This window comes from Motacilla alba, chromosome 7 (assembly GCF_015832195.1).
Source record: "Motacilla alba alba isolate MOTALB_02 chromosome 7, Motacilla_alba_V1.0_pri, whole genome shotgun sequence".
NCBI lineage: Eukaryota > Metazoa > Chordata > Aves > Passeriformes > Motacillidae > Motacilla > Motacilla alba.
This window is the reverse complement of record NC_052022.1, coordinates 5,044,594-5,069,711: the sequence shown is the minus strand read 5'-3', so window position 1 is coordinate 5,069,711 and position 25,118 is coordinate 5,044,594. Positions and strand designations below refer to the sequence as shown.

Below are 25,118 nucleotides of genomic sequence, written 5' to 3'. Positions count from 1 at the left end.
ATCAGGCACATGATGATGCTTAAGCCTTCTGCCTTTCAGAATGAGGCATTCAGAACACACTGTACCTTCCAGCAGACATATGACTTGGAGTTTATTACACTTCATAAGTTGCTAATTTTTTAATTTATTTTTTTAGCCTAAAAGTGTCTCTAGGTAATTCAATTAATTTTGAGATAATCAATTGTCCTGGTTTTGCATGATTTCAGATTTCCATGGGTGACTGCTATTCGTGGAAAAATTGTGAGCCACGAGAGAACTGTTTTTTTCTTGTGGAGAAGTCTCCACATTAACAAGAAGGACTTCTCTCCCTAAGTGAACTGAAGAAGGACTGTTCTAGAACTGTCAAACTGACTGAAATTTTAGGTTTTTGTTTCTTTACATTGTCAGTGGGAAAGAAAAGGTTGTGGGGGGAGCAGAAGTGTTCTGAAGGTTTTGTTTTGCTTCTTATTACTCTTTCTTCTAGTTACTATTAATAAATTTTTCTTTATACTCTTTTAAAGTTTTGGGACTGCTTTGCCTTTCTCCTGATCCTACCTCACAGCAGGAAGTGAGTGCACTGGTGATTGGCCAGCACTGAACCCACCGCACTCAGTAGTGCCTTGGCCAGGAAATCTCAAAGTTGGTGAAATCCCAAATTTGCAAACCAAAACCACTACATGAAATTGGTGTTTCCACCTGGTTTCAAACCGAAAACACCACATCATCATTTGAGGGAGGAAAAAGCATTTTCAGGATCATCCATGAATCTCTCAGATTTATTTCTTGTAAAACCAGCTAGGGGTTCTTGCCTATATGTTTTTTCCCTACACTTATATTTAGATAAATTATTAAAAATAATTTGGTGTCTTCAAAAAATGCTTGTTACTACAGCTATTTAGCTTTTAGTTATAAATCACGTGGAATAATATCCCTGCCAACCTTTCTGAATTGTAACTAAGGATTTGTGTGGTCTGCTGATATGCATTGGCTGTTGCAGGGATATAAATATTCATGTTAAAAGATATAAATCAAAAAACAATTCTGATATGAAAAGGAGAACAATTCTAGTGAGGTTTGCAAAGGACATGGATACTTCCATGCATCAGAGAAGCAGAGAAACAGAGCATTTGGTGCTTCATAGAAGAAGCACGTGCAAGGAGAAATCACCATCTTTCAAGCTGTCTGCGATAAAGTTTCTCTCTCATTACTTCACAGAAGATACAGTTCCTGTATTTTAGATTTTATATATATAAAACATAAAATATTATATGCATAATGCACATATATATTTTATATATTTTATAGCCAAAACCACTCTCCTTCTAGAAGACTGTAGGTGCAAACCAAAATCAGCCTTTGCATCAATCCCACCGTATGATTAAATCACACGTTATTTTCCAGCTACTCCGATTTGCATAATGAGTATTTACAAAGCAATATTCTGAGATCACCTTGGAAATAAGATGCCATTTACCTTTGCAGTCAAATTCATCAGAGTTGTCACCACAGTCATTGGCACCATCACAGACTTTGTCACTGGGAACACAGCGGCGATTGGAACACGGCTTGAAGCCCTTCCGACAGCCTCTGTTTTCTGGAAAGTTAAATGCCAGCTCATGATTGGATTGACACCTCATGAAAACAGCCTTACCCTCAAACCCTCAACCCGAACAAACATTCCAGAACAATATTTTAATTGGTGGTGCATTCCGAGCTACAGGAAAAAAAAAAAAAAACCTTCAGAAATTGTTCATCTATTGTGCGGCATAACTTGGACTGATATAGGGATAAAGAGCAATAAATGAAAGCATGATGAGAAAGAATGACCAAAAAAAAGAAAAAGGGTGCCCTAATTCCCAGATTTCATTACCTTGGTACAAAATGCCCATGTACTTTAAATGCATTTGTTTTGACACACTTGTTTGGGGAGAATGTTTGCATGTGGCATTACACAGAATGAAGCATACCAAATTTGGCTTAAACCAAAACAGGAATAAATGGAGAATAAAATAACAACAAACATTAGCAGAGTTTTCTGGATTTCTGAGGACCAATACCAACAGCACTCTGCTCAAGAACACTATTGAAGAATGGATGAATTTTACATATAATGATATGTTTGAAAATTCAGGACTCATTTACTAAAGCCCTAATTATTGCAGAAGTCACAATAATAATGTTCACTGCATTAGTTACTCAAAATAATGAGTCCAGCATTCTGTTCTTTATCAGATTCAGAAAGCAACACCCTGTATATGACCTAGTGCATGAAAGGACCCCAGTTCTTCCTGTTTTTTTCTCCAATGTGTAGCAAAATATTTGGTACAGTTGATTTAAATGAGGCAAAGTGTTCACTGTCACACTGCAAATTAATAGAATATCCTTCATGAAATTACATGGCAAATCCTTGGAAAGACAAATTGTTGGTTCTCAGAACCATGGAATGGGTTTGAAGGGACCTTAAAAACCACCTCCGTCCACCCCACCCCACAGCTTTCACTATCCCAGGCTGCTCCAAGCCTCGTCCAATCTGGCCTTGGACAATTCCAGGGATGGGGAAGCCACAGCTGCTCCGGGCAACAAATCTTGTATTTACAAATCTGATTATAAACTTAATAACTAGCATGTATATATTTTACTTTACTATACAATAAGGTATTGTCTATCTTTAAAAAAGCAGTTAGCCATGTTTTTCCTTATTTTTGTTCTAGACAGAAACATGAGAACATTTGAGATGCTTTTTATGAAATATGTCAGTTAATACATGAAGTTTGGAAGAAAAAATATTTTCAGGTAATTTTTTTCCATGTCATGTCAAGGTTTTCTTAATCTGTGTTGGCATTTTCTTCCTGGGCATCTTGGCCGAGCAGTTGGTGTGAATAAGAGGAAGCAATCTAAGCGTGTTTAACACCAAAATGACAACAGGAAGGTGACAGATCTGGAAATACTCACCACAGTAGAAAAGTTTCTCATCAGACTTGTCCTTACAGTGAGCAATGCCATCACAAGTCAGCTGATAATCAATGCATTCACCATTCCCACATTCAAACTCTGAATAGATGTTGCAAGTAGAATTTTTACCTGCAAATAAACCACATTAACACATATTTTTTAAAAGCTTTTACAACTAGTAAAAATGAGAAAACATGCTTGCTGCATTTCAATTTTGATCTGCATGAATTTTGAAAACCTGAATACAAAACAGGAAAACACACCATGGCATCAGAATTTAAAAGCTTCTACAAAGAGAACCTGTAAAAGAAAATACATGGACAAATATCCATGACGGAACATGCAGTAAAACAATTCACAGACACTCATTCTGATAAGATAAGAACTTTGGAACTACTGTGCTCAGCTTCCTTCTACTCACCCACGCCTTCCCAAGCCCCAGCTTGAATGATACAGACTAAACCCCAAGGCAGAAAACCTGCTGCTTGGGTTTTACTTTTTTCTATTATTCACAAAAACCCTCCCCTTCTCATCTAGTGGATGTTTTATCTGTTATTTTAGAAGAGAACTAGGTGCACGTTTAAAATTTTTCCTCTTTTACTAAGAAACAAAAACATTTCACAAATTGGACACAACAGTTTGGTCATGAACTTCAGGATAAGTCATACATCTGCTTTTTGAGTATAGTTCTAACCAAAACATCACAGTGAAGAGAAATGAGGAGCATTTAGGATCACTCAAGAAGAAGAACAATGGAGAAATTATATCCAATTTTTATGCTTCTTTCTTGTTTCCATTATAATCACTTCAGCAAAAACTCAGGAAGAACCAATGTCTGTTATAAGCAACAGCCAAGCCAATATAAATTGAAAGCATTTATTGATTTGATTGAAACATGAAGAAAAACTGCTGAAAACAGATTCTGAACAAGGTGAGATCTGGCATCGAATATGATTGATTTAGTCCTTTACATTTGAAGTATTTGTATCTCTTTTCCCTCCATTTTCTAGCACTGTAAGAACTTATGGAGAATAATTATCAATTACATTTGTTATGGAGAATAATTATCAATTACATTTGTAGTTCATCTAGTTCAGCATTTTAGACTGCAATCTTTAGGAAAAAAAAGAAAAGAATAAAAGTATATGTAGTATAACCTGCCCTCAGTTTGAGTCTAACTGGACACCCTTGTAGAGATAGCTTCAAACTCCATCTTGCAGAATCAAAGAATTTAAACACCTTTCAAATGGTTTCTTTGATGACAAGTAGTTAGAGTAGTCATTACCCATATCGTCATCTCTCCTTAGAATTTCACTGAAGCTTTGTCTCAAGACTCTTGACTGGCAGTAAGTTACACAGCCTAATTACACTGTGAAAGGACAGTTAATTCCTTTTCTCAGCTGGAATTGCTAACATTCAATTTTATTGAGTATCACTTGCAATTCTGTTATGAAGAAAGGAACTTTTGATCTCAAAGCTAAACTCTAGTCTGTCTTGTTTCCATCCTTTCTGTGCTACTCTACCCCATCATTTAATGTCTTCTGTTTTTTTCCTGATAGCTGAGAACATTTCCTGCAAACACTCTACAGAATAATTTAGAAGATTAAATCTTATTTCATGTCTTAGATGACAATTTAAACACAGTTTTACCTAAGAGCAATTTTAAGAGTTGCGATGCATTTGGAAAATATAAATGCTGTGTAATTATAAAATAAATTGTTAGGTATGTGAATTAATCTGCTAAACCTCTCTCACTTTCACTGCCAATCACTGGTTTGACAACATAGAGAGGTGAGAAAGTGCTTTAATTAAGGTTCAACTTCAGTAGCTTATCCCACATAACCCTGGGGAAGGATTCATACAGATATTTCTATTTATCTCAGCAGTAATTGTGATAAATACGTAGAAATCCTATTAATAGGAAACAGCAACCCACTACCATAATAGGGGTTTAAGGAGACTGTGAACACTTCTTAAGTCCCCAAAAGATTTACAATACAAAAGAGTTAAAAGCCCGGTTGGTGCTGAATAGCCAGATCAATTGTTACAGTATACACAAGAAATAAAATGAAATGAATGGTTTGGGCCAACTGTCCTATGAAAGCCAAGTGCCTCACAGCACAGAAAAGCATCGTGTCAGCCACCATTACTTACTCACACATCTGTTATCATCTATCAGGACTCTGTCCCCTCTGCACGAGCAGTTCACTCGTCCATCAGGCGTCAGAAGGCACAAATCATGGCAGCCTCCATTCATTTGTGCACAGGGAGATAGCTCACCTGGAAGACAAACGACAAGAGATGAACTCTATTTTATTAAATTTGCTTCAGTGGCCAATGTCTTTGAGAGAGCAAAAGTCACCGTATCTCAGATTCATGGGCAATTGATTCGGGTTTAATCAGTCAGATGAAAATGTCAGCATCCCTCAGATGCTGGCATGCTAAAGATAAACAAACACTGGGAAAATAATAATTTTTAAAACCTGCAACATTCAAAACTGCAGAAATTTGACAGGAAAGTGTTTAACTGCTATCCACTGAGCTCAACACTTGTAGCAGAACATTCCGAATAATGCTTATTTACTTTGTGTCCTGGGTTGTAAGATATGTGTGTATTCTATTGCCATCTGTTAGAGGTGGGGCAGTTATCTTCTGTTCATTGGGCAGTTTTTTATCTCTTCCACAAACCACTCCTTCCTCTGGGAAAATTTCTTCTGTTAATGGGGCATTGAGTGTCCCTGCATGGCTGATAAAATTCTATCATCCCATTGGGAGATGCTCTGCCCAGGGGAGGAGCCAAGCATTCCTACCTGGATACAACCTGACCCAGGGAACAGCACAGCAGCCTCTGCCCACTGCATTCCCAGAGGAGCAGCTTTCTTCTGCACTACATTCCCAGAGGAAGACCAGGCCCATCTCCAGCACTCCTGGAGCTTCAGAGGAAAACTCCACCCTTGTGCAGGATCCCTGCTCCAGCAGAACCACAGCTGGCACTGCAGGAGGGCTGAGCCACCATGGAATGGCACTGCTGCCACCACCCTGACCCACAGAGTGACAGCTCCTGTTCTGACTGTCAGTGGATTTTTTTTTTTTGTTTGTTTGTACTATCACATTTGTATTTTAATTTTCCTAAGAAATAACTGTTATTCCTATTCCCCTATTCTTTGCCTGAGAGACCCCTAATGTCAAAATTAAAATAATTTGGAGGGAGGGGGTTTACATTTTCCATTTCAAGGAAGGCTCCTGCCTTCCTTAGCAGACACCTGTCTTTTCAAACCAAGACACTTGGGAAAAGGTTATACCCCACCTTTTCTTAACAAAAGAATTTATGAAACAGCATGAAACACTTTTACCTCAGCTAAAACTAAGTAAAATCCCTGAAATGAATGATATTGGCATTAGGAAAACTGCTTTGTAGCTTACAGCTGTTGGTGTCGTTGGCAACAGCGATGATTCCCATGGGCTGGTGCGGGATGTCGGAGCGGAGAACTTTGGTGTCTCCTCCTGTGTATTTGCTGGAACGCAGGATGGCTCTCCTCACTCCATCTGACCAGAAGATGTACTCATCATACACAGCCAGGCTGAGGAAAGTGCCTGGGCCAGACTTGACAATGACCTAAAATGCAAAAGTGCAGAACAGAAAGAGGAGAGGAAGTGCTGTCACTGAATGAGAGGATTTTAAAGTGCAAACTGCGACTCCCATGACGTTTAGGCAAAAGACTTAATACTTTTATACCTGCAGCACCTGGGGAAATGAGATAACACCACTTAAAATGTGTTAAAAGGATGCCACAGGCATCCAAATTTCTGAAAACCAGGCATCTGTTCCTTAATTAAAAAAATCACAGTTTATCTAAATGTGCCCGTAAAAATACCTACTCAACACTTTACCTGCTTAATAGCTCCAACAGAAGAAAGAGGAGTTTCTTTCAGCATGGGTGAAAGTCTAAAAATTCAGTCTTTAGGAACCAAAGTGAACTGAAGAGCTTTAGAACTGAAGAGTGCTCACTACATCATCACATTAGAAACTTGAACCCTCGACAATAAATGTTTCAGGTTTCCCAATTCAGAAAAAAAAATACAACCCTACCACAGTAATAACTAATTTAAAACCTAGAAGGAACAAATGAATTGAAGGTCACTATATAGTTTGAAAAAACTATCTATCACGATAAGATCACTATAAGGTTTGAAAAAAATTCTCGAAATACAATGAATTTTATCTCAATCCAAATCACAGCTCCCGTAAAATATTTGCATATCTTCTTTCTTTCCATTTATCAGTATTAAAAATTTCACATGAACAGTTTCCCTTCTGAAGAATAGGATGAATTTATAACAGTTTTTTAGTTGAAAGTTTAATTTTGGCTGAAGAGAATTTCTGGAAGGGTGTTAACATTTCTCTATTAGATAATGGATATAAATAATACTCTTACTATTTAATTGTATTCTAGGTATCTCTGTGAAAAAAAACAGTAAGTTATGTATATTTATAAAGTGGGAGCAGTTCTCACTCAGGCTATAAAAAAAAACCAAAAAACTGTGTCTATGTACAACTCATCATAGGGAAATTGGGATAAAACTAGAAAAATAATATCCTTTAACATATGTACTTAGATCACCATGGTTTTCCATCTGCTTCGTGTGCTTTATCCCCTTTCCCAGAGGGAGTTTATAACAACAATGAGATTTCATGGAAATCTCCATGAATCAGCAATCTTTTGTGCTTGCAAGGGGATGCTGTGTGACAGCTCTTCAGAAAATGCTGGAATAAGAACAGAGCAGTAATAGTCAATCCCATATTTAATTATTAAATAATTCATTGTGGGTGTGTAGGAAGTCTTTCTCCACGTAACAAATGCACCTACTGTAGAGGACATCCAAATTTCATTTTGTGAAACAACAGCCCCCAGTTTTGATACTACAGCTATGCCTTGGAGAATGAGAAGGTGCCCCAGTTCTGCAGGATTCAATACCAAGGGGTGCTCCAGGTTTGCTCCCACCTGTGCCAGTTCAGGGTACCTCAACAACCTGCTAACATAAATAATTCTAGTCCTGAGCACAGGAGCATTCCTGTCCATGTTTAAATTCACTTATACAGACAGAATGTCAAAATTGCTTACATTAATCAGATAATTGTAACAAATTCTGCTTCACTATGCACATCATGTATGTCTGCATATTTTAAAGAGGGTTGGACAGCAAATCATTTTACCCAGTAAAGATTTTATCCCAGTGATAAATATCCCAAGGGGACAACTTTTCTCTACCCAACATTTTTCCAGAATGAAAAGTATTAAAAGATAAATGGGAATAAATTAATGGTAGAAGATTTTTTCTCTAATTGTGCACGTTTCCAGTAAGACACTTTTCATAATACACTCTTAAAAGCTTGCAGTATTCATATGCAGACATTTCGGGGGGGGGGGGGGAAATTAAAAATCATCTATGTTTCTGAAGGATCTTTATGAAATCTGGCCATGCAGATTTTGCAGCCCCATATTCTTCTCTGTGATAGTGTGAAACGCTCCCAGTTGGAAAGATTTTATTGTTAAAACCAAGACTAAAGCACTGCTCAGCTTTTTGAGCTGGGGAGCACTGTCCTAATTTATCTCAGATTGTAACAAAAGAATGTAAATTCACTACAGAACTCATCACTGCTGTTCAGCCTTGGGAGAGCTGAGATCCTAATACAGTGCCACAAAACCAAACTTTTTTTCACTATTGCTCATTGTATTTCATTTCCTGGAGTCTCTGTATTATATCACAGCCCTGTCCAAGGGCATTGGTTTTATTCAAGCAACTAAAATAAAGACTTCATATTTCTATCAGCTTTTGACCACCTTTAGAGCTTTCTGAAATTCTAATGTATATGATAACACTGAAAGTTGTGACAATTTTTTACTTCTGTTTTTTTTTAATTCTAAATTTACACTAAATCTTGCAACAGCCCAAGTACAATTTTAAAACTTTAAGGAATCATGAAAAGACACCCCTACCATCCCTTCCACCTGCAAGAGGGGAAGTCAGACACATCCAAGAGTACATCCCATGTTTTAATACTAAATGATACCAAGGTTCAGTTACAGAAGATATTTCAAGCTCTAAGTTACAGATGAAAATTTTAATCTGGTTTCTCTGTTTTTCCATAAATGCACAGCCAAACCTAAAGCTTGCACTTCTGCTGTAGACTGAAGAAGATATCTGATCAAATCTAATTGAATAAAACAGAAGTTGAATACCAACTGTGGAACTTCTTGAATTGCATTAATACAGAAATTCAACAGAGTAAAAACAGACACCCTAGAAACTGAAAGTTACAATTACTGGAATGTTGCATTTACATGAAGGTTATAATTACCAGAAATATCTCTAAGCCCATATTGATTTTTACAATCACACCTATAGGTCTTCAAAATTATGACTGAGAACAAAACATTCTGCCTGGCTGTTAAAAAAATAACTGTTTACAGGAAGTTAACAACGTTTCTAGTTTTTCACACATAAAATGTTACAAAATATTTCACACTGAAGAAGAAAAGGAAAAAATAAATCAAAGTACCTCATGATTTATTAGAAAAATAAGTTCAAAACATGAAATTAGCTTTATTTGCTGAAGGCTGTGTTTCTATGTTCATTAAAAAAAAAGGTTGTATTTAAAGCACTAAGCAGCTAACACCAGGTGTAGCCATAATATTAAATCCAGGTAAGGGCAGGAGAAAAAACAGAAGAAAATGGGAAAGAATAATAATGATAAAGAAATGCCACTTCTGTTTTTTATACCAGAAGATTTGACAGAACAGAACAAAAAATGTTAAAAATCCAACCCCAAAAATCTTCATCTCTTTTAAGTAATAAGAAGGAACAATAGTAAAAAAAAAAAATCTTTCAAACTTGAAAGAGTATTATTGAAGCCAAATACTGGTATTAAAATATCAGCTCAACACAAAAATCAATAAACCCTTACAATCCACTTTAAAGAGTCAGTTCAATATTGCTAAATGATTTTCTACTAATTCATTGCACTAGAATATTGTGGTGAGCAGAAAGAAGAAGGAAGCTGCTATCTGGAAGGAAATTCATTACATTACCATCAGCCTTTCATGTTCTGCTACCCAATTTCTACCCTTGTTAACCTAACTGAAACCAGAGAGCAATGAAGCAGGGATACTGGGGAAAAGGGTCATCTGTCTAAACAATTTTTGACAGGTGGTTGAGGACTGAAACGCCCCAAAGAGTCTGAGATCACCCGAAGAGCAGAACAATCATTGGTGGCATTGATGTCACAGAAATCAGGGATCTCATCCAGATGGACAGCACATGAGCAAAGTAAAACAACTGCCCTGGAAATACTATTTTTCACTAGATTATTAATACAATTAACAGGCTGGATTCTGGCATTGCTTGTGTCAGTAAAAATGAAGTAAAAGTGATCTACAGTGTGATCAGCCCCTCTGCTGAAGTACTGCTAGAGGCCAAGCAGCCTGCTGGGCTTTTCCTCCTGCCATAACAGTCCTCATCTAAGTAATGCAGGAAGAGTGAGAACCCAGATCAGTGCTTCTGACAACAGAATCAGCTGATTATCCCACAGCAGGTACTGGTGTGGCACACCAGAGCTCTCAAAAACCCTTCAGAAGAGCATGCTGGACTCAGATCATTGTGTTCAGGAGTTCTTTTTTTTTTTTTTTTTTTTTTTTTTTTTTTTTTTTTTTTTTACTGCAATGGAGAAAGAGAGGCAACTTATCAGAAAGCCAAACTAAGAGGCAAGGTACTCAGAAAAATTGGAAGTTTCAACGTTCAATCGCTGAGAAAACTCAGTGATCCTTTTCTTCTTGCTGCTGCAAAGGGAAAGCTGATTTAAAAAGTACTATTTTAGTAATGGTTTCTGTAACTAAGTGGCATCATGTCCTACTTCATGTCTGTGATGCCAATTTTGTTACACCTTATGCAAAGATGACGTTAAACTATTTAATCACTACCTACTAATTACCTTGTACTTCTGTTTTGTCTTAATAAGTATATAGTCAGAGACTGAAAACTCCAGAATCCATTTGGTTGGTTTGCTAAGCTTTTGACACAGTTACTGCATCTGAAAGCATTAGTGAACTGTGGTTAATTTTTATGGAAGGAAAACAAATGGAAAAAGGAAAAGCACATGCCTGAATCTACTTCAGTTCTGCTCTTACAAGCTTGGCTCTCCTATTTTATTCTGAAAAAAAAAATTGTCTAAAAATAGTGTGGGGAGCTACTGGATAACATTCCTAAAAAGCCATGTAGTTTTCATTTAAGATGAAAAAAAATATTTCAATGTTCATATATTGCATATGAAGCACTTTTTAAAAGTGAATAGTCATCAAAGTGAGATGATGCACACTCTTGTAAAGCTGGGAATTGAATACAAGCCAGAACATGCCCTTCATTCATTATATCCTGAACTTTGGGAGGTACAAAGTCCCTGAAATGAAGATTTCATGAAATACAAGAAATGTAGTGCTAAAGATGTAACAAAACCACAAGCACAGCTCAACTGCCTTCAGCACATTCCTAGTAAAAGATCCGCTTGAGGTGAAACTAAGAGTGTTTGAGGAGCAAAATATATTATGATGAAAGACTAATGGAGAGCAGTTCAATATCTGAAAATGTGTAGTTAGAAAATATTAGTAATAAGATTTGAGTAATGCTCAAGCATGACACAAAGGAAATTCTGAGCAAACAAAGCATTATTTGTATTTCAATAGAGTTAAAAGTCTAATAGACAACTAATACTAGCAGAAAATTAGGCAATTATTAATCTTTCTGTAACAATTTCACTTTGAAGATGCTAATGAACACAAACAAACATACAATGGGAATGCACAGAATTTTTGTTTTACTTACATATCTTTGTGATCCATCGTATTCACACCTCTCAATTTTCCCTAAGGTGCCATCTGAAAAGTAAAGTTTCTCTGCCCTGTGATCAATGGTGAGTCCATTGGGTGTCAGAATATCAGTGCTAATGATAACCTGGGCATTTTTGCCTGAGAGGGTGGATCTCATGATGCTTGGGAGCTGCTCATTCCAGTTAGTCCAAAACATTAAGCTGTATTAAAATCAAAATAACAAACAAAACCATAAGATACATTTTGTAATTTAATTCTCTACAAAATGAGCAACAGAGAAAAGAAAATAAATGCCTTCATAAACAACTCTGAATGGCATCTATAAATAATTGTGATGATCAATAGTGAATAAGAAAATGCAACAGTCTATAAATTATATATATAAATTATAGCAGTTTTGTAGTTCATTAATTTGTATAGGAGTACAATTCTTTTCTCTTACAGATCTGTTCAATCCTGATCTTGTCTCTGTGGTAATTTACCATTAGAGAGAGATACAAGCTGTGTAATGACATAAACTTAATTGTGCTAATGCATGTATTAGTAATATTTAACAGTGAAATTAATCTGCAGCTTCTCCCATGTTAGAGCTGTAATAGAAACCCAAGGACTGGTGCGCAGAGAGTTGATAATGGGAAGAAAAGGACCTTAATGTGCTCTACAGGAGGCTCAGCCAGCCCCTTGTTGCTGTTAAAAATTACAGAAAATGTTATGGACCAGGCTGCTGATGGAATTCTAGTTCATGGACTGGCAGAACCTGCCCCTCCTTTCATTGCAATCTCCATCAGAGCTTTGGGGTTTATTGGTGGTTCCTCGGTAACTGTATTTTATAGTGCAGCATGAACTCTTGACTTGCATTAACAGGACATAAAGTCACACATGGAAATATGCTCCACTATTCATGCAGCTTTGTACATTTAGCTAACACAACTTAAAAATAGAATTTAATATGACAGAAATGTTCCCCAACTTCCCAAAAGACAGAGACAGTTATAAGAAGCAGAAAAAGCAGGTTGCCTTTCTCCTAGAACCAACAGAGAAAAATTAATCCATCTCAAATGTGTAAGACACTGAAGTAAAAATAAAAATCCTCTCACTAACACAGTCATTTTGAGAGTGTTGGGAAGGAACGAAGTTTGACTTCTTTGCAGGATTTTTTCCACTGTTACATACTTTTATACAACACTGATTTCTGTGATAAACACATGCACCTCTATGTTGCACACAAGAAACTCAGACTTCTTTTTGTAAGTGCTTAAATTAATTTTGGATTTTTTTCAACTTAAGCATTAAGAGTGACGATGCCTTGTGAAGGCTGACCTAGAACAGTGGCTAGATGCAGTTAAAAAATAAAGTGAGTATTTATTAAAGGGCCTCGATGGATCCACCTTGGGCAACACAAGAGCCCAGCCAGGGCTACACCCCAGATGAACCAAAATGGTCCCAAAATGCATGACCATTCATGGGGTCTCTCACTTTTGGAAGTTTTGGTCCATTTGCATATTGCAGTTCATTGTCCAATTCCAGCTTTAGGTGATGAAGTCCCATCCTTCTTGTTTTCCTCTCATCAGTCCATGCTGTTTGTGCTCTTGGGGCTGAGATTTGGATCATTTGTCCTTGGTCCCCAGCTAGAGAAGGAATTGTTTTGTCTCCCTACTCTGTGAGGAGAGCTCACCATCCCCTAATATGAAGCTCAGAACTACACACTAAAGCAGCACAGAATGTGAAAAACATAAAAGCTAAAACCTGAGGCATCGGTGACACATCTGAGAAAATGACCACTCAATAATTTGCACTTAGCTCACTCTTAAGAAAAGCAGCTTGATTTTTTTTTTTTTTACATTCCATAAAAGTGCAATGAGTATTTAATCTGAAGCATAAGAACATATAAAATATTGAATCTTACTTCTGCAACTTCTTTATAAGAGCAAGACAACAAATGATATCAACAATAAAACCTGTTAACATTTGCCTCCTAAACGGAGAAATCTAATCAACCTTCATAGGGTTCAGCAATATTGGCTGACTGAAAGAAAGAAGTGTTGCTTGACACCAGGCAAGAATTAGGATTTGCAGGAGAGATGTAACACCTACTTTTGGCATTCATCCAGGGCCAGCACGTGGGGATGGTCGTCCTCAGCCATGGTGATGACGGCCTCGCGGTTGAACGCCCCGCGGCGCCGCTGGTCCACGCTGTGCCTGGTGATGGAGGACGTGGTGGAGCTGGTCCAGTACAGGGTGTCCCAAGCTCTGTGATAAGCCAGGCCCTCCACTGACCCAACATCTGCAAGATACAGCGACAGACAGAGCAAATCACACTCCTGCCAGCGGGTTGGTTTTGTTTGTCTTCAGAGCTGATCCTGCAAACTCGCAAGGTTCAGTTATTTCAGCTTATTATTACTTTTATAATTTCTTCTGTTTATTTTTGTTGTAATCAAAATCTTATAATTTTCATAAATTCAAATTAAAACAACATAGTGGGCAAGACCACTTTAATAATATTTTACTATATTTATCAATTCTAACAATCATTAAACTGATATTACCACTACAGTGTCCCCAGATAACACTTTAGAAATAACAAACATCTATTCAAGACAATAATTATTTAGTCTCATCTTACAATATCATTTAAACCAGGTCTTGGCTTTTTTTCAATAGTTACTTGTATTATTTAGCACCATCTCTCAATGTATTTTGTAGCACTGACACGTTATACTAATAGGGGTCAAAGTGCTCTGTTGCTAACAACTGTATTGGCTTTTGCTAAACACCTGAAAATTACTGAAAAAATACCAGCTCTGAAGGTCTCTGCATCAATATATAATTTTAATAAGCCATGACACCACACTCATTCATTCAACACAAAAAACTGTAAGCTAGGAAAAAAAATATATTAATAAGCAACTAAAACATATATTTAATGTCCTGAAAAGATAAATTGTATTTCATCCCAATATATAAAAGTGACAGACTGTGAGAAATAGGAATAATTATTTTCTACACTATTTGTGAATTACTACAGAAATATGTATGTTGATAACTTCACTTATTATTTTGCTAGAAACTAATATTTTCAGACCAGAAGGTTCATGCAGCTTATTAATGAGCTACAGAAAACAAAAAAAAATCTAGAAATATCATGAGGATTATATTATGTTGGCTATTACAATTTACATTCAGCTTGCTGGAAGATGTAATTTTTACTATGCAATTCACATATACAGAACAAAAAGTCCCAACTTTTTGACTTTTTTTTTTGCTCTTGCTAGCATGTGCTGTGAGCTGGATAAGCCAGCAGTGCACTTTTTTGCTAATTTATATATTTCTAGAGTAAATTTGTTTGGGTTTTGGGGGTTTTTGTTTGTGTTTTTGCTTTGGTTTTCTTGTTTGTTTGTTTAGTTGCAGATGACTCTCCAAATTCCTGTAAATCTTTTTATCAGTGATAAAACAGTGACCAAGGACAGATTTATCCTAGAAAAGGTTCTCTAGACTTTAGGCTGTTCCTTAAAATATTTCAGCAACTTTAGATTTCTAAAGACAGGACACTGGAGAAGATTCCTAAGCAGTGTTATATCATTACTGATTTGCATAGATACAATTTATATTTACTTATTTCATACTCCTTGAAAGAATATTCTAGAGCACTTTTTTCCTTAAATTTAATTTATCATTATATACTCAGTTACTAGAAAATACATCAGAAATATGTACTCATCCTCTCTGGTGCTACAGTTGGGGGATTTAGTCCCAAGGTTGAAAATTAGCAATTTGTTTACTCTAAGCTTCATATTTCTGCAGCATCATGTAATATTCTGAATTGGCAAAGCATAAAGAAACTGGAAATGAAAAGAATCCCATTTGTTTCACTGACATATTGAATTAAAACACTGATGGCATTAGATGCCTACAGCACTGATTAAATTTATTCTAGCCATGAAGCAACAGGTTATGATTTTCACATGAATAGCATACTTAAATGAAAAGAACATTAATACAATATGATATTAATATACAAATACTCACATTATTCACCTGCCACTGACGTTCTGAATTAAATCAGTAATGGGGTGTATAACTGATTAAATATCTACACAAGAGAATGCAACAGCCTATGATTTACAAAGGCAATGCCAGAGTGATCACATCATTACGTTGCCAAATGCTATCTATCACTTTTACTGAAGTTAACGAAGATAGATTGCATCCCACAGATGAGATGCAGCCTATAAATATTGCCATGCTGATCTTCATCTGACTTTCTTGGGGAACAGACAAGCAACAAATCAATAACTGAAGAATTCAGAATACGCTCCCTTATTAATGCAACCAGAAAATAAAAATACTAAAGGGAAAAGTTTAAATTTTCCAATAATATTTGAGTTTGGTTATGTATATACACACACACACTAGTTCTCTATTTCCTAGATTTTTACCTCTTCTGTTTTGAAATGATCTAGAAAGTTTACAGTCAAAACTTTTCCAGTTGCACCACTTGAATTAACTTGTTCCTTTAATTTCCTATTTCAACCAACTCCTTTTCTTTAACAATCAAGTAAAGCAAGAACAACTGTCAACATCATCATTTTTTTAACACTGAAAAGCCATCCAAGTAATAAAATTGAGCATAAACAGCCCTTTGCTATCAGAACAGTGGCCACGGCTTTAACGATCAGTATTCATTCTCTGGCTCAGTTTTGCAATTTCCCTTTCAGGATTCAGCCTGTGGATGGTTCCAGCAGGCTGGTCACAGGAGGGGGCCGTGGTTTCTGTCACTCTGTTTGTGTAGGATTATGGTGACAGGTAACAGGTGGTCACCGTTTGATCTGGGCTGAAAGCAAAGCCTCACGAGCAACAAGGCACCTGAAGGAAAGTGCTTATTTTCACATCTCTCACTGACTGCACAATCAGAACATCACATAATTCCCACCCTCACTTTGCTCCACGAGTACCAGAAAGCCTTTTGCCAAGCAATAGTTCTAAGACAGAACTAAGTGTATAATAAACTGCAATAACCAATTATGACATCGTTCTATTTAGCCTGAGAATACAATTTCGTTTCAGAGCAGATGTAGAGTCGGCTAAAATTATACCAAAAATGAGCAAATATCTGCACCATTTTTCTCTGTCTTGAAACAAAAAAACAAAACCATGCTATAAGCTATCCCACATAAATTATTTTTAAATGCAATGAGACAGCAGAAACAAAGGCTTTGGGTTCTTCAAGGTAACAAGTTAAGCTTAAGTTCAAGACACTACAAACCTCTCCATGGATGTGACCATGCTACTCAAACTTCCTGAGACAATATTGGAAAGAATGAACATTTGTTGGGAATGATATAAAGAAATATAAGACCATTCTAAAAACAGAAAAATTTCTCACTCTTTTTGCTGATTTTTGTTTGGTTAGTTGTTTTTTGTTTTTGTTTTTTTTTTGTGGAAAGTGTAATACTGAAATCTCTATGTAGCCAAACATTTGGTGTCTGCCAAAACCATCAACAGCTTTTTGACAAAATCTATACCTACCTCCAATTATTTTTTTTCCAGACAATGGATATAGTCCTTCCACAAATGTTCCCTGATTATTTGTCAAGGAAAATCACAAGAGAGATGCAAACCTGCAGTATTCTGTGTGTCATTATCTGAGATATAACTTACTCCTTTAATAAATTTAGGGATTGTCATAGGGTCAAGCAGGAATAATGCAGCAAAAGGACAACAAAAACTTAAGAAAATGCAGGGAATTCAAGAATTTAGGAAGCCAATAGTATTTTGTATAACTGGAACACTCCAAGGATGTTTCAACAAATCATTACTAGTTAGCAAGTGTTATGATATCATAACTTCAGTGTAGTTAAACATATTCATGTAAAAGAAGTTTTAGAAGCAGAAAGAGCTGTGGAATGGAAAGCTAACACATAAAGAAGGAAGTGTTTTACTAGATTATTAAAAATCTTAACAATTTTCATGGAAGAAATGTTTTCCTAATTACAGGGGCTCACATTATCTTTTTATGCATTACATGTGCAGTCTAAAAAAACCCAAAACTCTTCACCCTTAACCTTCAGAACAACATCTCAACAATCCTAATAAGCTTTCTAATAAATGTGTATAATCACACACTTTTATTGTTGCTGTTGAAAAAGAGCTATTTGAGGCATTAATGACAGAATAGCCTAGTAAAGCCTCATGATCTAATAATTTTTGCTAGATCACATTACCCTTTAGAAAACACCCAATTAAATTTAAAGGATGTTCCTCTGCAGCTTTTTCCTGACAATACATGAAACACAGTTTTACATTTTATGCAACTAAATCACATCTGCTGATGGAAAAAAACAGCAAACACGTACCTCAATATAAATTTATGGGCAGTGTTTAGAGTAGAATAAGTCACAAACATTGTTTATTCTTCACAAACAATCTCAAGTGCAATGCAAACCTTCAAATGCAAAAGGCAGGAACACCTTTTCTCAGGAATGAGGCTGGGAATGCTCAGGACATAAACTAAAAGATCAGTGTGAATCAGCTCCCATCAATAATATATTTCAGAGCTTCACACCTAAACTAAGTCTGAAAAGTGCAGGAATACACATTTCTAAAATAAAATATTAAAAAGATTAATATAAAATTAGTAAACTTCATCTACCTATAACAGCAACTCATAGATTTTACCCACTGATCTTAGTCTAGTGGATATCCCTGCCCTGGCAGTGTTTTGGAACAAGATGATCCTAAAGGTCCCTTCCAACCAAAACATCCTGTGATTGTCTGATTCTCTAATATGCAGCAACATACATAAAAAAAAAATTACATTGACAAACCAGACACTTTGTTTTCCTCTAACAATGTTGGCATTGTAATAATAAATATTATGTTTTACTATTTAAATATCCTAGATTTAACAACAGCCTCTCACTTTCACTTCTTTAAAAAGTGAAAAATCACTGGACCTTTATTCCAACACACACATTTATCATGAATCCCATTCATTAATGAAATGAAAAATGGCAATATGCAAGTATTTATTTTTAACAGATTAAAAAGTTATTTTCTGAAGAAGAAAGCTCCAAAACTAAAGGGATCTCATACAATGTACAAAATGTAATGCTCTGTAAGAGAAATGGGAACATAAATGCCTTTTTGACAGTTAAATTGGACCCATTTAGTTTGGAAGAATAGCAGCACACATTGGAACATCTTTAAAAGATTCAGACTGCAAAAAGCCTTAAAATACATCACAGGATCTGACACTTTACGTTAGCAGGGAAAAGATTTTTGCATTTCTTTGGGCATGAACGCCTCAGGTTCAAAACAGGAGCATTTTTTTTCACAAAACATTTCCTTTTTGTGCTGTGAAAGACACTACACTGGCAAAATGTCTCTGTGCCATTGTTTACACAGGCAGGAGAAAAAACAGCCCACTGAGTGTATCTCATCTTAATACTTTTCCCTCTTTCTCATTTGATTTTTTTTTGTTTTTCCTTGCCTCCACCTTTTTTTCTGTAATTTTTAACTTGTTTGTTGGTCCTCTGTCTACCGTTGTACCACGTATAAACCTATTGGAACACTGCACTGCTTTTCTAGACACACTGAGACAGGCTTTCGTTAGTGAATACATTACTTCAAATTTCTCCCTATGATAAATAAATAAATAAATAAAACCATTAATGAACTAGAAACTGAAACTTTAACTTCTAAAAAGGCTGCTTGGTTTAAACATAAGCTTTGGAACAACTTAGAATAGCCAAAAGATCATTTGTGGGAAATCACAGGCAAGAACAAGGTTCTTTTTTCTAAAAAGTGGGAATAAGAAAGATTAACCTAATAAAGTTATTTAGAAAAAAAAAAAAGAGAAAGCTACTGCTGATTGACTGAAGGAGAGTTTAGAGATAGGAAAGAATCTCCTCAAAAAAAAACTTCCTACATTGCACAAAAATAAAAGTGCTAGGGCATGGCACTGTGCACATCCTGGACTAGTTTATTGTTGTTGTTGTTGTTTCTTCCTGCTGAAGACAGGACCCCACCAGGTACAGGAATCTTGGTGAGTTTGGAATCTGTTTTTAGTGAACCGGAACAAGTTAGATAAAGTTGTTTATACGCTGTAAATCTACTTTCCCTGAGCTGAAAACGTGTTAGCTAATGGGTTGTTTATGAGTTGCAAATCTGTTCAGTGAGGTGAAAATTTGTCAGATAATGGCTTGTTTATGAATTCTAAATCAATATTCAGTGAGTCGGAACTATGTTAGATAATAGCTTGCGTATGGGTTGTAAATCTGTTTGCAGTGAACTGGAAACATGTTAGATAATGGGTTGTTTCTGGGTAGTAAATCTGTTCTCAGTGAGCTAAAAACATGTTAGATAATGGGTTGCTTGTGAGTTGTAAATCTGTTTTTAGTGAGCTGGAAACCTGTTTTACAAAGAGCTCTATAAGTCTTAAGTGTTTTTAGTGTGCAGAAAAGTTCATGGATCTATTAGATTTGAGTGGCACATCTGATTTCAGGGAGGGAGATATCCATCTGAAAATAGATCCTTTTTGAGGAGATTTACATTCAGGGAATAAAAATCTGGGACAACATTGTCTTGGATGTATCATAGCCTATTTTCTCTATTGAAGTCAATTACTGAGTAAAGGTTTGCACTGTTTGTAGGCTTCAACTTAATGCAGCAGAAAAAGAGTGTAGAACTGATATAACCACACTAGGTATTTCCAATGTGTTTTTGAATCTCTTCCTAATAAAAGAAAACTTCCTACAGATTCCTAATATTTTTCGAGGAAAAATAGCAAAAATCAATATCAAATATGTAATTTTTCAATACTTAAATGAAACATTATTACTAAAATCTCTCAGCAGGATTCTATTTAATAATTTCTAGATCACAGATTCTTAATGCGGAAATAAGAAAATTTTCGAAGTTTTCATCTTCCAGTGGATGGAATTACTGGTGTCAACCAATCTTAAAACTGCTTTTCTCCTTGTAGGTGAAGGTTGAACAAATACCTCCAACTACATCAAGCAGCTTCATGAACTGTCTGCTGTTTACAGTGAGAGAAAAGTCACATGCATATTGTGGGATGGAATGCTACAAAAATACCAGCTGAAAAAGAATGACTCAGCATAAACTGAAGAGGTTTAAAACACATGAAAGAGACCAATAAATATATTTATGTATATTATATCCCTTCTCACCTACCAAAAAACATTTCTACAGATTATTTCTACAAAATGCCATAGTTCACATGTACATCCCAAGCATGTGCAGTGAAGGCTTTTACAAGGATACGAAATTTCATCTGACATTCCAATCAGAGCGCTGACTCTGCTAATGAAAAATGAAATCTGGCATATTAAGCTACAAGTAGAAACACTTCCCTACAATTTCTTAAAACTATAATTCCTAGCTATGCTTTATGGAATGTCTTTAGCTCTTGTAGAGCAACCTATTATGAACTTATGAGGAATACTTTATTGTTCTTTTAAAAACCAATTTCTATCTGCATTAGTGCTTCACCAGTATTTATTTCTCCTTTTTGTCTGTTTCAAATGTTGAAAATTCCATTGGGTTTTCATGTAATACTCTTAAATTCTTCTTATAAAACAAGAGTTAAAACTGTGCTTCCATGTCATCGCTGCACGTTTCTGTCTCTCGTGCAGCTAAGCTCAACTCTGAATCCCTTGGTGCTTTTCTGGGAGTAGAGGGAACATGACAACATTGCTTAGTTTATCTTCAACGTATCTCAATACAAATGTCATAAATTCCTCTAAGATATATTCACACATAGGAAATCAATGGAAAAAAACCTAAACACCCGGTATCACATAAAATCACAGAATGGTTTGTCCACATCTTAAGGAACAAATTCTACATAGCACATAGGACATTTTGGAAAACTATTACTGAAATTGCAGCCTTCAAATAAACCAGACAATACTGAAATAAGGACAAAAGAACAAATTAAGTATCTGCATCTGATAAGTGACTACAGGTGAATATGTTTTTTGCATATTTTAGAAAAAACTAAATAGAACAGAAATGAAAAAGAGCAGAAGTGTTTACAATTAACACTTTTGTCATGTATATTTATGACGTTTAGCATTAAGAATGTATTCCTTATGCATTCACATTCAGATTTTCCTCAAATTCAGATTTTCCCATGACAAACCTGGTACTTTCCTACATACACCTCATATTACAGTTATGTCAGACTTGGTTGATAATTTATTGCCAGATATTGAAATTTTATTGAGACGTCTGGTGTAAAATACGGTTTGTCTCATCCTGAAGACTTTGGTGATGATGATTTCTGCTGGCAGAAATTTCTTGATGACAGTGCAAAGTGTCAAGTTTCAAAGGCTAGAAAGTCTAGGTTGGAATTTGCCTCTGATTATCAATGAACATAAATCCCTTTCTTGGGCTTCACTTCAAGAAGGGTGAATCAACTGAACATGCTGACCAAGCTCTTAATATTTTATACTGGGAGATGGCTACACCAGAGACTTCACCCTCATTAACCAGAAAGGTAAACAACCAAATAGTTTCATTTCCAAGCAATTCACAGTGAAGTTTTGTTTCAACAGTAAAGCTCCTAAAATCACAGTAAAATAAATTGAGCACTGCCACCATCATTTCTGTTTTCTAGTAATATGCTTCACACCTCATAAGCCCATTTTGAAACAAATTATTTTGAAGCGGTTAATGTTTAAATGTATCTTACAAGGATAAAATATAATGATTAATTATGGTAAAATTTCATTGACTTTTTTACTCTATAAAGCCAAGTGATCACCAACTTTTCACTCAAAGTTTATTGAAACAAAACAGGCATTTTGGGAAATATGTTTGGTTTTTTTAACTTACTTTCAATTAGCACTTGTCTGCCAGCCCAGTTGTCTTTAATAACTTGGATGTTTCCATAGTGGGCATCACTGAAGAAGATGCGATTGGTGCCCCTTCCCTTCAGGCTGTAGTCGAAGGCCAGCGCTATCACATTTTTGAAGTACTCTGGGTTTTCGTAGGGCCTCACTGGAGAATTCAGGTTGGTCTCATCGGAAAGGTGGATGCTTTTTAATATTGTCCTTCCCGAGTAGAGCAGGTAGCCCTCGTGCCTGAGGCAGCTGATCCCATCCTCTGCCAGGTACCCGTGAGCGCAGGCACAAGTTCTCCGCGCGTTGCCGCGGTAAAGGCAGAGCTGGTGGCATCCGCCGTTGTTCTTGGCACAGACGTTGGTACCTGGGAAAAAGCATAATAAATCCTGTCTTTTATAAATAAAAATATAGTTAGTTAAATAGAAATGAATTTTTATGTGCTCTGGGAATTCTTCTCTTAAAAATTATTTGGGCTATCTTCACAGAGAAAACAAACAGGCAAAAGAGCAAATAATGCAACTTCAATCACACAAAAAGATAATTTTAAGTAATACAATTAATGAGCAAATTTAATGAATTTCCTTTTCAATTCACAACAGCACATATTTTATGAATAGAAAAAGATAAAATGGGTTATTCCTCCAAAACCAGCTGAAGACTTAGAAAATGTTTCAAGTTCTTTGAGCTTTAATTTTTTTTTTAAACACCTGTTACTGGCAAAAAGTCAAATTTAGCTGCAATCAGAATACAGTACTGCTTTAAGGTATTTTCTAAAAAGTTAAATATGCATGTATTGACTGGTAAAAAACTGTGTGAATCCAGTTCCTTGTTTTTAATGAAGACATTTCCCAGCATTTTGTTCTAATTTAATTCAAAACCTGACTTCAAAAGCCTACTCCCTGACAAGTGCACACCATTAAGGAATCACTGTCAAATTAGTAACTACAATTGTTACAAGTTATATTTAAAATAACTGTAATCATCAATAATTGGGAGCTATTTGTCTTTTTTATTTTGGACTATCTATGAATTACTATTATAGCTAGTTGAGATAATTCAGTTTCTGTTTCTGACAGCCCTTTCCACCTAACAACTCAGCTTTTTTAGAATAGTAATTTTCCCATTTCTGAAAGTCTTCCACATAATGAAGACGAATAAAACATTTTAATAGAATGTTTTGAGGTACAAAACTGTAATTGTTGGGAAGATGTAGTGTCTGAAAGTACTGTTGATTGAATTCTTTAACTGATACATTTCAAGCTGAAAATCCTTTTAAGAAAAAATCATGGCAAATGACAGGTACCTTGTTCTTTAAAGAAGAAATATTTAATTTTGTTCTCCTAGGAAAAATTCCATGAGCTAGTCCTCTGGAGTTATGTAAAACATGTGGAGATTCAGGTATAGATGTTTTTACATTCCATTTGCTTAAAAGATGCTTTAAAAGATTTATTAGGCTAGAAAAGTTAATATCTGTTTGGAAGGATGAGAGGTTGAGAAGGAAAAAAAAAAAAGAAAATACTTGAAATAGATTCTCATGCTTCTAAAATCTCTTGGAAAATTTCAATGCTTCCATGGTTCACCAGCTGTAAACATCTTTAAAAATGGCCAGTTGTGAAGACAGAGCAGTCAGGGCATGTCCTTGCACACCTGTAAAAATGCACTGAAGGATGGGAATCTTTGCAAGTCCCACTGCAGGACGGATTCATCAGAAAGGGTAAAATAATTGTTTGAAAAAAAAAGCAACCATCACAATCAGCACAGCTCATTGGGGTGTTGGTTTTTTTTTGGTGTTTTTCTGGTTGTTTTTTTGTTTGTTTGTTTTTTTTTTTTTTGTTTGGGGGGTTGTTTTAATAATAAAAGTCAGGAAACTATATCATTTCATTGGGTTTTTTTAGACACTTAACTACTAGTTCAATAAACTAAAAAAAAATTAAAAAAATATATATATTTATGTAATATAGTGTGAGATAGAAAAACATTCAAAAAATATTTTTCACCTGTTTTTTCCCTTTTGTCCTTGTGGCTCACTGACATCCCCTCCCAATGACATTAACCATTTGTACCCTAGTAAAATTTGAAAAATGTATTAAGAAATCATTCCGCTATGTTTTTCAAACTAACATCAGTAGATTTTTAGCCTCAGTAACCATTTCTCCTGTTCCTTATGTGATCAAGTCTATAAATCCATCAATAAAAATTACACATAAAGAAGCATTTTTATGCCACTTTATCCCACTGTTCTATTTTCCTAATTCTATAATATAAAGCCCTTCCAAGCCAGCAGACATTAACAATTTCTAGCCTAGTTAAAAGAAACTGATTTTAGTGTGGATTTATTTTTATCCACAAAATATCATGCTCTGAAATTGCATGCAGAAATCCATAGTAAAATTATTATGCATATATGTTTGCAAATTATTTTTTCACAAAAATATTT

The 25,118-nt window shown here is 35.6% G+C and overlaps 1 protein-coding gene across 2 annotated transcripts in view; it reads right to left on the bottom strand.

Moving 5' to 3' along the window:
* LRP1B (LDL receptor related protein 1B) overlaps nt 1-25,118 on the bottom strand; it is a 623,792-nt gene that overhangs the window by 116,079 nt on the left and 482,595 nt on the right. For both annotated transcript variants that reach the window (XM_038143324.1, XM_038143323.1), the window contains 7 exons: nt 22,674-23,045; nt 13,908-14,097; nt 11,809-12,013; nt 6,355-6,547; nt 5,086-5,211; nt 2,932-3,060; nt 1,454-1,573 (listed from right to left, as the gene is read on the bottom strand). In XM_038143324.1, the coding sequence (XP_037999252.1) occupies nt 1,454-1,573; nt 2,932-3,060; nt 5,086-5,211; nt 6,355-6,547; nt 11,809-12,013; nt 13,908-14,097; nt 22,674-23,045 (1,335 nt within the window). The remainder of the gene's footprint in view (nt 1-1,453; nt 1,574-2,931; nt 3,061-5,085; nt 5,212-6,354; nt 6,548-11,808; nt 12,014-13,907; nt 14,098-22,673; nt 23,046-25,118) is intronic.